The 12,500-nt window shown below is 48.2% G+C and overlaps 1 protein-coding gene across 1 annotated transcript in view; it reads right to left on the bottom strand.

Moving 5' to 3' along the window:
- The window catches only part of scn5lab (sodium channel, voltage gated, type V-like, alpha b), a gene marked incomplete at both ends in the record, with an annotated part of 94,392 nt that overhangs the window by 79,462 nt on the left and 2,430 nt on the right, over nucleotides 1-12,500 (bottom strand). Inside the window, 2 exons of the mRNA XM_084453940.1 lie at nucleotides 2,915-3,043; nucleotides 6,560-6,655. Coding sequence (XP_084310066.1) covers nucleotides 2,915-3,043; nucleotides 6,560-6,655 — 225 coding nt within the window. The remainder of the gene's footprint in view (nucleotides 1-2,914; nucleotides 3,044-6,559; nucleotides 6,656-12,500) is intronic.

Genomic DNA, 12,500 nt, shown 5'->3' with positions numbered 1-12,500 from the left:
GGTACGTAGGGCCTGGATGTTCCCTACTTTGATAAACTCTGTTAGGAACCTGCAGGAGCAGATCATAGATTTAACCTGCGGGGTCATGCCCATTGAAATGGAAGTAGAATGGGAGAGGAAAAGCATGATGTTTACTGTAAAGCCAATAAGTTTGACCTTTTTTTTGTGCATATAATTTCCCCAAATCTGTCCAAATGCATTCACCATCAGTGGAGTTGCCCAAACTAGGCTGTGAGACTGCTAGCTAACACCCTTGTTCAGATCCACTCAGTCTCTCTCCCCAAGCCCCAATCTGAGCCTCAACCCCAGCCTCGGCCCCAGACCAGCCCCCTCCCCTAGCCCCTCCTTCAGGCTCAGACCCAGCCTCACCCCCTCAGAACTTAGACCCAGTCCCATACAGCCTTGATAATGCGATAATGTGTTTCATGAAACTCTTCCACGGCGCCCGTCTGTATGAACGGCGGCCATTTTGGGCAGGGGTAAATCAAGTCACATGAAGATAAAAGCCTCCATTACCGTGTCGTATTTCATGGGTTCTGGGCTCCGCGCTGATTGAATTACAGCGGAAGGGGGGACGAGGGAGGACAGGGGGTAGGGACACGGGGACGGGGGGGGGGGACAGGGATAGCCTCACAGGGGAGGACAGGACAGGACAGGGACGGGGGAGGTCAGGGATGTGGATGTGGGAGGATGGGGGGGGGGGGGGTCGGGTCGGGTCGGGTTGTGGAGGACATGAAACAGTGCTTTGGGATGCAGGTGGTGAGATAATGGCAGATATAAATCTAACCTAACCTGGCCTATCTTATCTGACACAGGTACACATTTAGCCTGGCCTAGCTTAGCGCTGCCTACTGTATCTGACACAGGTACACATTTAGCCTGGCCTAGCTTAGCGCTGCCTACTGTATCTGACACAGGTACACATTTAGCCTGGCCTAGCTTAGCGCTGCCTATCTGACACAGGCACACAGTTAGCCTAGCCTGGCTTAGCGTGTGTGGGGGGGGATTTCTTGAATGTTGTCGGTCATCAGTTTGGATTTAATAAAGCCAGTGTTGCTAGTGGGGGATGGGGGGGGTGGGGGTGGGGGTTCTCCTTTCAACATTTGCAAACGGGAGGGGAGGTCAGTAGGGGAGAGGGCAAGAATGGGGGGGAGGGTGACTTATGTGTCCCTGTCCTGCTAGAGATCCATCTGACCACAGCAGGGCCTTCGAATCAAGGACACTTGGCCTCGATGGCGAGGTACAGTATGTGTGCGTGTGTGTGTGTGTATGTGTGTGTGTGTGTGTGTGTTGGCCAGGGGATGAAGTTGTGAGGCCAAACTGATCAACACTCCATCATTGAGGGGAGGGGACGCAGGAGAGAGAGAGAGAGAGAGAGAGAGAGAGAGAGAGAGAGAGAGAGAGAGAGAGAGAGGGGAGTAATGGTGTTGAGCAGGCTGCCTATCCAATCTCCCGGAGCAGCCTTAATGGGTTCACTGGAGCCTGGTGATATAAGTCAGGACTAACTAGTGGATCTGCTAGGTGCCTGCCGTCCGCCTCACAGCCTAGCGGGTTTACAGACATGATGATTATAGATGGCGCAGGTCCATAAACCAGTGTCTTCTCATAGCATCCCCTCGAAGGCCGACAGTAGACTATGAATGTGCTCCACAGGCTCTCCAGAGACACGACGTCCTGGTATGAACTGAACCATATCTCATGCAGGTTGAAGACAATCCCCAGCAGATTGTGTGTTATCCAGAAGGACCTCATCTACACTAACTGGATGCCGCATCAGGAAACTTATTCGGGTGGAATTTGGAAAAAAAATTTTTTAATGTAGTCTACTCTATATTTTGTATGTTATTTTTAATGTGCTCTATATTTGGACAATAAGAGGCAAGATATCCCAAGGTAAAGTAGTTAGGTGGTATTGTGCAGTCAGTGCTCCTATGCTCCTACTGTATGTTGTATCTAAAGGTCGGTGTGATGTAAGGTTGTGTGTCAGTACAGAAGAGTACTAACCTCTGGCTCTGGGTCAGGTATTGATCTGGTCTGGAGAATCGAGGGGCATCCATCTTTCTCTGAGTGTTACAATACTTTATCAACTGAGTTATTGATCTTCCATGGGGGCTTGTCAGTAACTAAAACCAATGCCAGTGATTTTCCATCAATCAATGCCTAATAGAGTTCCTTTCAAATGCGTCTACTGGGTTTTCATTGACGTTTGCCCTGGATTTTGAATGTAGAAATTAATATGAGTCTGTCTCCCCGTATATTATAATAAGAGGAATTACAGATTGAGAACCACACAGATGTTCATTTCCTGAACCTGGTGATATTGTTCTCAATGACCCTTCCTCTGACCTCTGACCGGTGACAATGACGCATCATCGATCGAGTTCCATCATATTTTCAAGACTTGTTTTTGAGGGACTGTATTGGACAAGAACTTCCTGAATTGATGGGATTGGAGAGAGAGCTGACCCTTGGCCCCAAACAGTCTGAGAGGTTTATACAGTAGAGATACTGAGAGATACAGTGGAGATATACAAGAGAGATGTATACAGGAGAGATATACAGGAGCGATATATATACAGTAAAGAGATACAGGAGAGATAGATGCACAGGAGAGAGATACAGGAGAGATAGATATACAGGAGAGATATACAGGAGAGATAGATATACAGAAGAGATATACAGGAGAGAAAAATACAGAGGAGAGATACAAGAGAGAGGTAGAGGAGAGAAAGATACACAAGAGAGATACAGGAGATATATACATGATAGAGGTTCAGGAGAGATATATACAGGAGAGATACAGGAAAGATATACAGGAGAGAGATATAGGCGGGAGATACAGGAGAGATATGCAGGAGAGAGAGAGAGAGAGAGAGAGAGAGAGAGAGAGAGGGAGAGAGTAGGAGATACTTACGCCATTACAATGACACTGAAGTCCAGCCAGTTCCAGGGGTCTCTGAGGAAAGTGAAAGGCCCCACACAGAAGCCCCTTGCCAGGATCTTAATCAGCGACTCAAACGTGTAGATGCCTGTGAAGGTATACCTAGGAATGGAAGGAAGGCAGGAGAGGTGGTGGGGGAAGGAGGGGTGGAAGGGAGGGAGAGAGGGAAGGAAGGTTTGGGATGGGGCAGGATAGGAGGGAGGAAGAGGAGAAGGGTGTGTGACAAGGAAGGGGGCAGGATGAAGGATCAACACATTATTATACTATGGCCTTCTGGGGGAAAGGCAAAATCCCCTGTTATGCCGGGCTCACACTACAGGATATTTAAAATCCTAACCAATTTCGAAATCGGGTTACATCACACACAATAAGGAGAATCTTAACAGATATTCTTCTTGCGCATCTCAAACAAGCACACACAGCAAGATTTGAAAATTACGGCTCATCACACACTACAGGATCTTGTCATGCCCGAGGGAGCAATGAACCACTGGTTTCGCCGTCTCACTTGTAAAGTCGGCACGTAATAATCTTAAATATCAAACATGTTTGATATTATCGGGGCCGCCGCGATGGGTCTGCGAGCCGATCGGGAGGTATAAGATGGAACCTGTAAACCCCTCACATTACAAGATAATCTGGGCCGATCATCGGCCCCGACCAACGTTCCAGACCAGATTTATCCTCCGATTGTCGGGAGGGGTGAATCGGGGATAAATTGGCCAAAAAATCCTGTACTCTGAGCCCGGCATTAGTCCTCAACATGGATTCCCCCACATCCAGGGCAGATTGCATCACCAATGTAAAACCATGAGGAGAGACAGAGGCTCTGTTCCAATATCAACACTAGCATAACACTCAGACTTCTCCGTGGTCTAGGTAGCATCCCAGGGTGGATATTGGAACAGGCCCAAGACATGGAAACACATAGCACTGGTAGACAGGAGGGACAGTAAACTACATACAAAGCAGTAGCAGTGAGAAGTGTGTGTGTGTGTGTGTGTGTGTGTGTGTGTGTGTGTGTGTGTGTGTGTGTGTGTGTGTGTGTGTGTGTGTGTGTGTGTGTGTGTGTGTGTGTGTGTGTGTGTGTGGTTGGACAACCAGCTGTTGGTTTGAGGGCTGTGGCTCCTTTGATGAGCAGGTCATCAAGGTAAAAATGGTCACCAGGATTCACAGAGAACAGACAGAACAGGAGTGGACGGACAGATGGATGGACAGATGGATGGACAGACGGACAGGTGGGGGGATGGAAGGCATAACAGGAGAGAGTTTGTGATTGGCCGAGCCTGGTGGTTGTTGCATGCTAGAAGTCAAACAGGCAAGCCAGGGTGAGGATGATGTGGTGTGATGTGTGTATCGCTGACACAGCAAAGTCCATGATGACTGTCTTCATTAAAGATGAAGGCTGTGTCACAGGGATTATGACAGTCTCCAAGGACAATCTTCCACCCTTGTGAACAGTAAAGATTCTTCTACTGTAGCTGTAGTTATATTCAGTGAAAAAACATGGTGGGATTGGAGCGTACTGAACTCATAACCCAGGTCACTTGAAGAGCACTGTCGTTTTCTAGCCACATGGTTACTATGGCTACCCTTCTGTATATAGAGTACGTATACTGTGTACAGTAGGGGCCAATCCCATCCGTCCATATGACAGACACTTACAGCCAATCCATACAGTGGACTGAACTTATCATGATTAATAGAAAGAAAGAAAGAAAGAGAGAGAGAGAGACAGACAGAGAGAGAGAGAGAGAAAGAGAGAGAGAAAGAGAGAGAGAAAGAGAGAGAGAGAGAGAGAGAGAGAGAGAGAGGGCGGGGAGGGGGTGTGAGGATTGATGATGTCCACTTCTACAAATCAATTATAATCTGCATATGTATTCTAATTCCTTTGTTTGGATTTGGAGTACGAATCACTTTAATGAAAATCTGTGACATCTGAGAGCTGAATGTAACATTTAGGCTATGTGGGTTAATTCTCGTAGCATAAGCATACATACATACATACATACATACATACATACAAACATACATACATACATACATACATAATGTACATACATACATACATACATACATACATACATACATACATACATACATACATACATACATACATACATACATACAGCTCAGAGGTCTGGTCATGAGAGGGAGGGGTTAAGGGTCGAAAGAGGGGCTAGGACAGAACAACGATGACACGGGGGTCAGTGGAGGAGCACAGAGACAGCAGACTAGGAGTTTGACACCAATTAGCTCTGCAGAGTTTAGTTAGCTAGCTACCACTACCATAGTTAGCTTACTGTAGCTAGCGTAGTTAGGTTAGCTACAGTAGCGCGTAGCTATAGAATGAGGGTGATATAAACAGGGTGCTAAATTATTGATTTATTATCACTTTACCTTCAGTTACCTTATATATAGTAGTACCCTACCACTAGTAGTAACATTGAGTAGCCTAATGCTTTATAATACAGCCTGTGTTGGCGTTAGGGTGTAAAGCCCCATTACCATGTAGCCTGGTACGATTTACGGTCAGTAGTCAGTCAAGTCATAATATTTACCAGTCCTTACTGGTACTCAGGGATAAATCCCTGTTCGCTACTATGTAATTTTGCAGAATTTACGGTTCAAATCATAATACTTTTCGGTTCTTATTGGAACTTTAGTTTTAGGGTGTCCAGTAACAGTAGGTAGGCTAGTAGGCTACAGGATATTTACTGGGTAACAAAGGGGAGGGGGGGGGGCAGGGGGGCGGATTATGATGTGTATGGCGGTGTAAGTACAGTCAGGCCTGCCTACCTACCTACCTACCTACCTATAGGGTTGTTACCCACCAGATTATGAGGTTTTTCACCGGTGTGCAGGTACCTACATATCTATAGGTACCTACATATCTATAGGGTATGTATACCCAGTAAATACCCTGTACCTGCTGTTACCATATACAGTACATGGTAACAAATGGGGACACCCTAAACTACATTTAAGTACCAGTAAGAGCCGGTAAGTATTATGTTTACACAAATTATATGGTAACTAACTGAGATTTACTCCCTAAAACAAGCCTAAAAAGTGAGATTTACTGAGATGTACTGCCTGCCTGTCTGAGATTCACTCCCTAAAAAAAACAACTAAAAAGCGTTACCCAACATTGTAATTACATAAGGTGCTTTGATTATCTCCTGTTCTCAGCCTTAGCGGAGCTGGTACCAGGGTGTCATCTGATACACTGAGCTGTGAGTGTTAAATGACATGGTGTCAAATTGTCGTAGTCTCACCATCTTTGGGTACATTAGGAGGTCTGTTAGTGTCTGTTAAGCACCGGTGCAGAAAGGAGACAGAGAGAGAGCTGAAGGCGGACAGAATGACAGGCAGACAGAAAAACATAGAGGGGTCTACCAGGCAGGCAGACAGACAGAAAGATAAAGAGGCAGACAGACAGACAGACAGACAGACAGACAGACAGACAGACAGACAGACAGACAGACAGACAGACAGACAGACAGACAGACAGACAGACAGACAGGTAGCTGTGTAAAGGCAGATCGATTTAAAGGTGTGGAGGTGTAGAGAGACAGACAGCCAGGTAGAGACTGATAAAGATGAACAGATACTTACTCCAGGTATTTGGCCCAGTAGGCTGGTTCAGACATGGCCATGAAGCAGCAGTTGGTCAGGATGGTGCACATGATGAACAGACTGAACAGAGTACCGCTGGGTTAAGGAAAACATATCACTTCTTTACAACCTTCTGTCTCGAACCCAAAACAATATTTGACGGGATAATATAATATTTCGATACACTATATCCATAAACATGTTCAGTGTACTTGAACAAGTTGCCCTGTTGTCTCGGGAAACAGAGAAATACCCATTGACAGGAAGTCATCCTTTCCCAGAATCATTCTGGTCTTCCCCAGGTAAACGAATCACAGTTATGGATCCCTGATCAATGGTAACAACATTTTTATAAAGCCAAGGGCTGATATTCCTCTGTCTGGCTAGCAGAGTGGGAAAGAGTGCCAACTATTTCTTCATGTAGGGGAGCGCTCTGAAACACGATTGCAAATAGAACCCTTTTCAGGTCAGTTAGAATCCTGTTATGTTCTAAATAGAACACAGCCTCCTTAAAGAACCCTGTAAAGGGAATTGAAAAAGATTATACGTACAGTATCTGACATGAAAATCGTTCTGTCTGGAACTTTATTTTTTTTACAGACAGAGAGTTCACCTACAGGGACAAATGGTTCTACATACTGTAACACTCCTTTATTTCTGAGAGTGAAGCTGACATTGCTAATTATACCTCTGCTGTTAGCGTGAGCCCGGACCACTGTGGAGCTAACAGTATTACCCTCCTGCCCCCCCCCCCCTCCCCCTCCCTCCCCCGAGCCCAATCTGCAACATGCTGGCTGGCTGACTGACGGCCAGGGCCTCCCCAAGCCAGCTATTACAGCTCCATTAGATGGACTACTGTCCATCTAATGGCACACACACCTACACACCCACACATACCGTATATATATCACAGGCGTCACAGCGTCGGCCTACACTGGGTTTGAACTCGGGTCCTCTGACTTTGTTGGAATATCATTGTCCGAGTAGGCGTGTCCCAGTACCGACTGGCGCCATTTCGTTTTAAATTTGTTGTATGTGTGTGTATGAGTGTGTGTGTGTACATGTGCAAGGTAAAAGTGTAAAAATTATTACTTTTGATACTTTGTCTGTAATTTGTGAAACATCATCTTCTGACACATAGGTATCCAGGAGCTGGAACTAACAACTTATGAACACACGTGACCACCTCTCATAAATACCGCTTTAGCCAGCTACACCACTGAAAAGCTAGTGATTCGATGACACGGGTGGGCGGCATTTATACTGAGGAGTGAGTTGAAACAATTCAACTCAGTTACACATACTGTATATATGCATGGAGGCACACAAACGCACACGCACACACACACACACACACACACACACACACACAAACAAACAGACACGTCTGAGTTGACACCTTCTCTCTGGTGAGACTAGGGAGTGTACTGTATGTGGCATCTGCATCCATCTCTGTAGAGAGAGGGCTTTTCACCTCTCAGCACATACTAGTGCTGGCACATCACACACACATGCACGCACGCACACACACACACACACACACACACACACACACACACACACACACACACACACACACACACACACATACACACACACACACACACACACACACACACACACACACACACACACACACACAGACAAAACAGTTGCCCCGAGTCCCAGCTCTCTTTCATCATGTGTGGCAGACCAACCCATGCCCGACCAGCAGCAGTGGTTTGCGGGGGGGCTGGGCTTCATTGGGGAGGAGGAGAGAAGGTAGAGTGGGGAGGAAGGGACAGCGGGGGGAGGGGGGGGGAGAGACCCTCACCCGACCATGGCCTCCTCGCCCCCCCCGCCACCAGCAGCGGCAGCGCACCTCCACCATGTGTGGGGCCACATGAAAATAGTAACAGGGGGGATGGATGACGAGGAGATTACCTCTGTCTCTCTCTCTCTCTCTCTCTCACACACACACACACACACACACACAAACACACCGCCCCTGACCCCCTGAACACCTCTGGAGCTGACCTCCTCACCCACTTACTGCCCTGGCCAGAGCAGAGAGTGTGTTAGCAGGCCTCAGTCCAGCAACCTGGTAGTCTCAGCACTCCCAGACACCTCTGCTGCTGCTATATATAGGAGCTGTGTAGGGGGGGGGGCAGAGAGAGAGAGAACAGAGGGGGGGAGGGGTGTGTAGAGAGAGAGAGGCGTGAGGGCGGTCAGAGAAGGCCATGGTCAAGCCCTACACCAGGCCACGGTCAAGTCCTACACCACTGCCGACCACTGCACTCCGCTGCCTCGGGGGCGATCGCTTGCCTCTGCGCGACGCCCCAGTGGTCGATCGGCGCGGTCACAGCTCTTCTCTGTCCTGGCCCCCCAGCAGTCGATCGGCGCTGTCACGGCTCTTCTCTGTCCTGGCCCCCCAGTGGTCGATCGGCGTGGTCACGGCTCTTCTCTGTCCTGTCCCCCCAGCGGTTGATCGGCGCAGTCACGGCTCTTCTCTGTGCTTGCCCCCCAGCGATCGATCGGCGCCGTCACGGCTCTTCTCTGTCCTGGCCCCCCAGCGGTCGATCGGCGCGGTCACGGCTCTTCTCTGTCCTGGCCCCCCAGTGGTGGAATGAACTGCCCACCGACGAACTGCCTCAGGACAGCAGAGTCAGTGCCCCATCTTTCGCTGCAGGCTCAAAACTCATCTCTTCAAGTAAAACTCCGACCCTTCCTTTTAAGCACCTTTTAAGTATGTGGATCTTGCTTCTATTTCTCCTTGACTTTAACACTACAGTACATTACGCTCTTAGTCACTTGTTTAGAAGAGAGATGCACTTGTGAGTTCTGGCGAGTAGGGGTACGGTGGAGTAGTGATGGAGAGGCAGTGTGGAGAGGGAGGGTATAGACTAGAGGGAGGGTGTAGATGGAGGGTAAAGAGAGAGGGTGTAGACTAGAGGGAGGGTGTAGATGGAGGGTGTAGACTAGAGGGAGGATGTAGAAGGAGGATGTAGACTAGATGGTTGGATAGATGGAGGGTGTAGACTAGTGGGAGGATGTAGAAGGAGGATGTAGACTAGATGGTTGGATAGATGGAGGGTGTAGACTAGATGGAGGGTGAAGACTAGATGGTGGTGTAGATGGAGAGTGTAGACTAGAGGGAGGGTGTAGATGGAGGGTGTAGACTAGATGGAAGGTGTAGACTAGATGGAGGGTGTAGATGCAGGGTGTAGATTAGATGGAGGGTGTAGAGTAGATGGTGGTGTAGATGGAGGGTGTAGACTAGATGGAGGTGTAGATGGAGGGTGTATATGGATGGTGTAGACTAGATGGAGGTGTAGATGGAGGGTGCAGACTAGATGGAGGTGTAGACTAGATGAAGGTATAGATGGAGGGTGTAGACTAGAGGGAGGTTGTAGACTAGATGGAGGTGTGGATGGAGGGTGTAGACTAGATGGAGTGTGGATGAAGGGTGTAGACTAGATGGAGGGTGTAGATGGAAGGTGTAGACTAGATGGAGGGTGTAGACTAGATGGAGTGTGTAGATGGAGTGTGTAGACTAGAGGGAGGGTGTAGACTAGAGGGAGGGTGTAGATGGAAGGTGTAGACTAGATGGAGGGTGTAGACTAGATGGAGTGTGTAGATGGAGTGTGTAGACTAGAGGGAGGGTGTAGATGGAGGGAGGGTGTAGATGGAGGGTGTAGACTAGATCGAGGTGTGGATGGATGGTGTAGACTGGATGAAGGGTGTAGACTAGATGGAGGGTGTAGATGGAAGGTGTAGACTAGATGGAGGGTGTAGACTAGATGGAGGGTGTAGATGGAGTGTGTAGACTAGAGGGAGGGTGTAGACTAGAGGGAGGGTGTAGATGGAGGGAGGGTGTAGATGGAGGGTGTAGACTAGAGGGAGGGTGTAGACTAGATGGAGGTGTGGATGGAGGGTGTAGACTAGATGGAGTGTGGATGAAGGGTGTAGACTAGATGGAGGGTGTAGATGGAAGGTGTAGACTAGATGGAGGGTGTAGACTAGATGGAGTGTGTAGACTAGAGGGAGGGTGTAGACTAGAGGGAGGGTGTAGATGGAGGGAGGGTGTAGATGGAGGGTGTAGACTAGATCGAGGTGTGGATGGATGGTGTAGACTGGATGGAGGTTGTAGACTAGATGGAGGGTGTAGATGGAGGGTGTTTGACTAGACTAGGGGGGGTTGATGAGAACACAGATGACCCCTTGGACAAATACCCTCCTCCCTCCATAGCTATGTCACAGGATACCCCCATCCCCCATCATAGATATGTTAGAGGATATCCCCAACCCCCTCCACAGCTATGATAGAGGATACCCCATCCCCCTCCATAGCTGTGATAGAGGATACCCCATCCCCCGCCACAGCTGTGATGACATAACAACAGGCCATCCCTCAGCATGAGGCTGTGAGTGACCTCATCATCACCATCACACTGACACTGTCACTTCAGAGGACGTGGCGGGCTGGCTGGTTGGCTGGCTGGCTGGTTGGCTAACTACTAGCTGGCTTGTTGGCTGGTTGTCTGGCTGACTGGCTGTCTGTCAGTGTCATCGTCACAGTTCCAGTGAGCCAGGATTGCTCTGTCAGCCAGGGCCGATCTCGCACATCACCCACGGCAACCGGTACTCTCTCACACAGTTCATCGGCAGGGCAACACTCTCGGGAGCGACATCCCATAATGGACGCTTCCCAGCCGGACCGTGAGCAGTGCCTGAGCAGTGTGTCATAGAGTGACAATCGCATATTATCAGCATCATAAACAGATCATAGCTGCTCTGGATACCCCTGCTACGAACACTGTTACAGTATCAATTATGGCGAGCTAGCCAGGTGCATGGAGGACCGAGATGATTGGAAACACAGCTGGAGGGCTCGTCCGAGGACGACCTAAGGTCGTGTGTCCACCGGCAAGCTGTATGTAGCTGAACAGCACCACGCTTACAGCTTGTTAGAGTGCACTAGAGCTGGCTAGGCTACCAATGTTGTGCACCTACGTTAGCAACGACTATTGTGTTTTTGCAGACTGCAGATTAATTAGCCAAGTTAAGATACAGTAGCTAGCTAATTTTAGCTAATGCTAACGTTCTCTGTCTCGGTTTTGTCAAAAGCTGATCGCTGTCGTTGTCAGAACAGTCTTTTACAGCCTGCGCTCTAGCCAAAAAAGTTCAACTGCAAAAAAGCTTATTCGCACTATAACGCTAAAAACCGCTGGGAACACGTCTCTGTAGAGCCCTAGAGCTCATTACCCTTTGTAAACAACGAGAAAACAGCGCCAGCTCTAAAATACAGCTTGCCGGTGGATACGCACCCTAATAGACAGAGAGAGCAACAACGGTTGCATCCCACAGACTTACAGTAACTATCTCCTATAAATATACCACACCACTGGGTTGACGCTAGTGAAACCATCTCCAACATCGCCTATCCTCGCTGGGAGATATAGGAAATAGCCAGCACACAGCTGTCTAGTTGCTGTCATATTTATGATATCATATTTATGATAACATATTTACAGTCATATTTGCAGACTGAGTTTACGAGCTGCTGGGCAGAGATGATATCAGGTCCAGACCACGGAAACGTTCCCTCAGATGAGCTACTGATGAAAGGCTACGTCAGGACCTCTTAAAGCTGTTTACATCACATCACTACACCACCAGGACCTCTAAAGATGTTTACATCACATCACTACACCACCAGAACATCTTTTAAGCTTAGATCAAGTTTAGATCACGACCATCACTACAGTACACCAGGACCTTTTTAAAGCCAGGTTCACATACAACAGCCCAGGGGGTTCTAAGCAGTTTTAGAATGATATTCAAGTGTTTCCTGACTCCTAATTTGAAACATTTAAAGTTCTCAACATCCAACCTGTCAAATCTCATGGGCAGCCATGGCTCCCAATGAAACGGGCTTTCTATAAAGCCCGTTGGCATCTCT

Source organism: Borostomias antarcticus, assembly GCF_949987555.1.
Source record: "Borostomias antarcticus genome assembly, chromosome: 2".
Taxonomy (NCBI): Eukaryota; Metazoa; Chordata; class Actinopteri; order Stomiiformes; family Stomiidae; genus Borostomias; species Borostomias antarcticus.
Note: the sequence above shows the minus strand (reverse complement) of the source record. Positions and strands in the feature narration are given on the sequence as shown.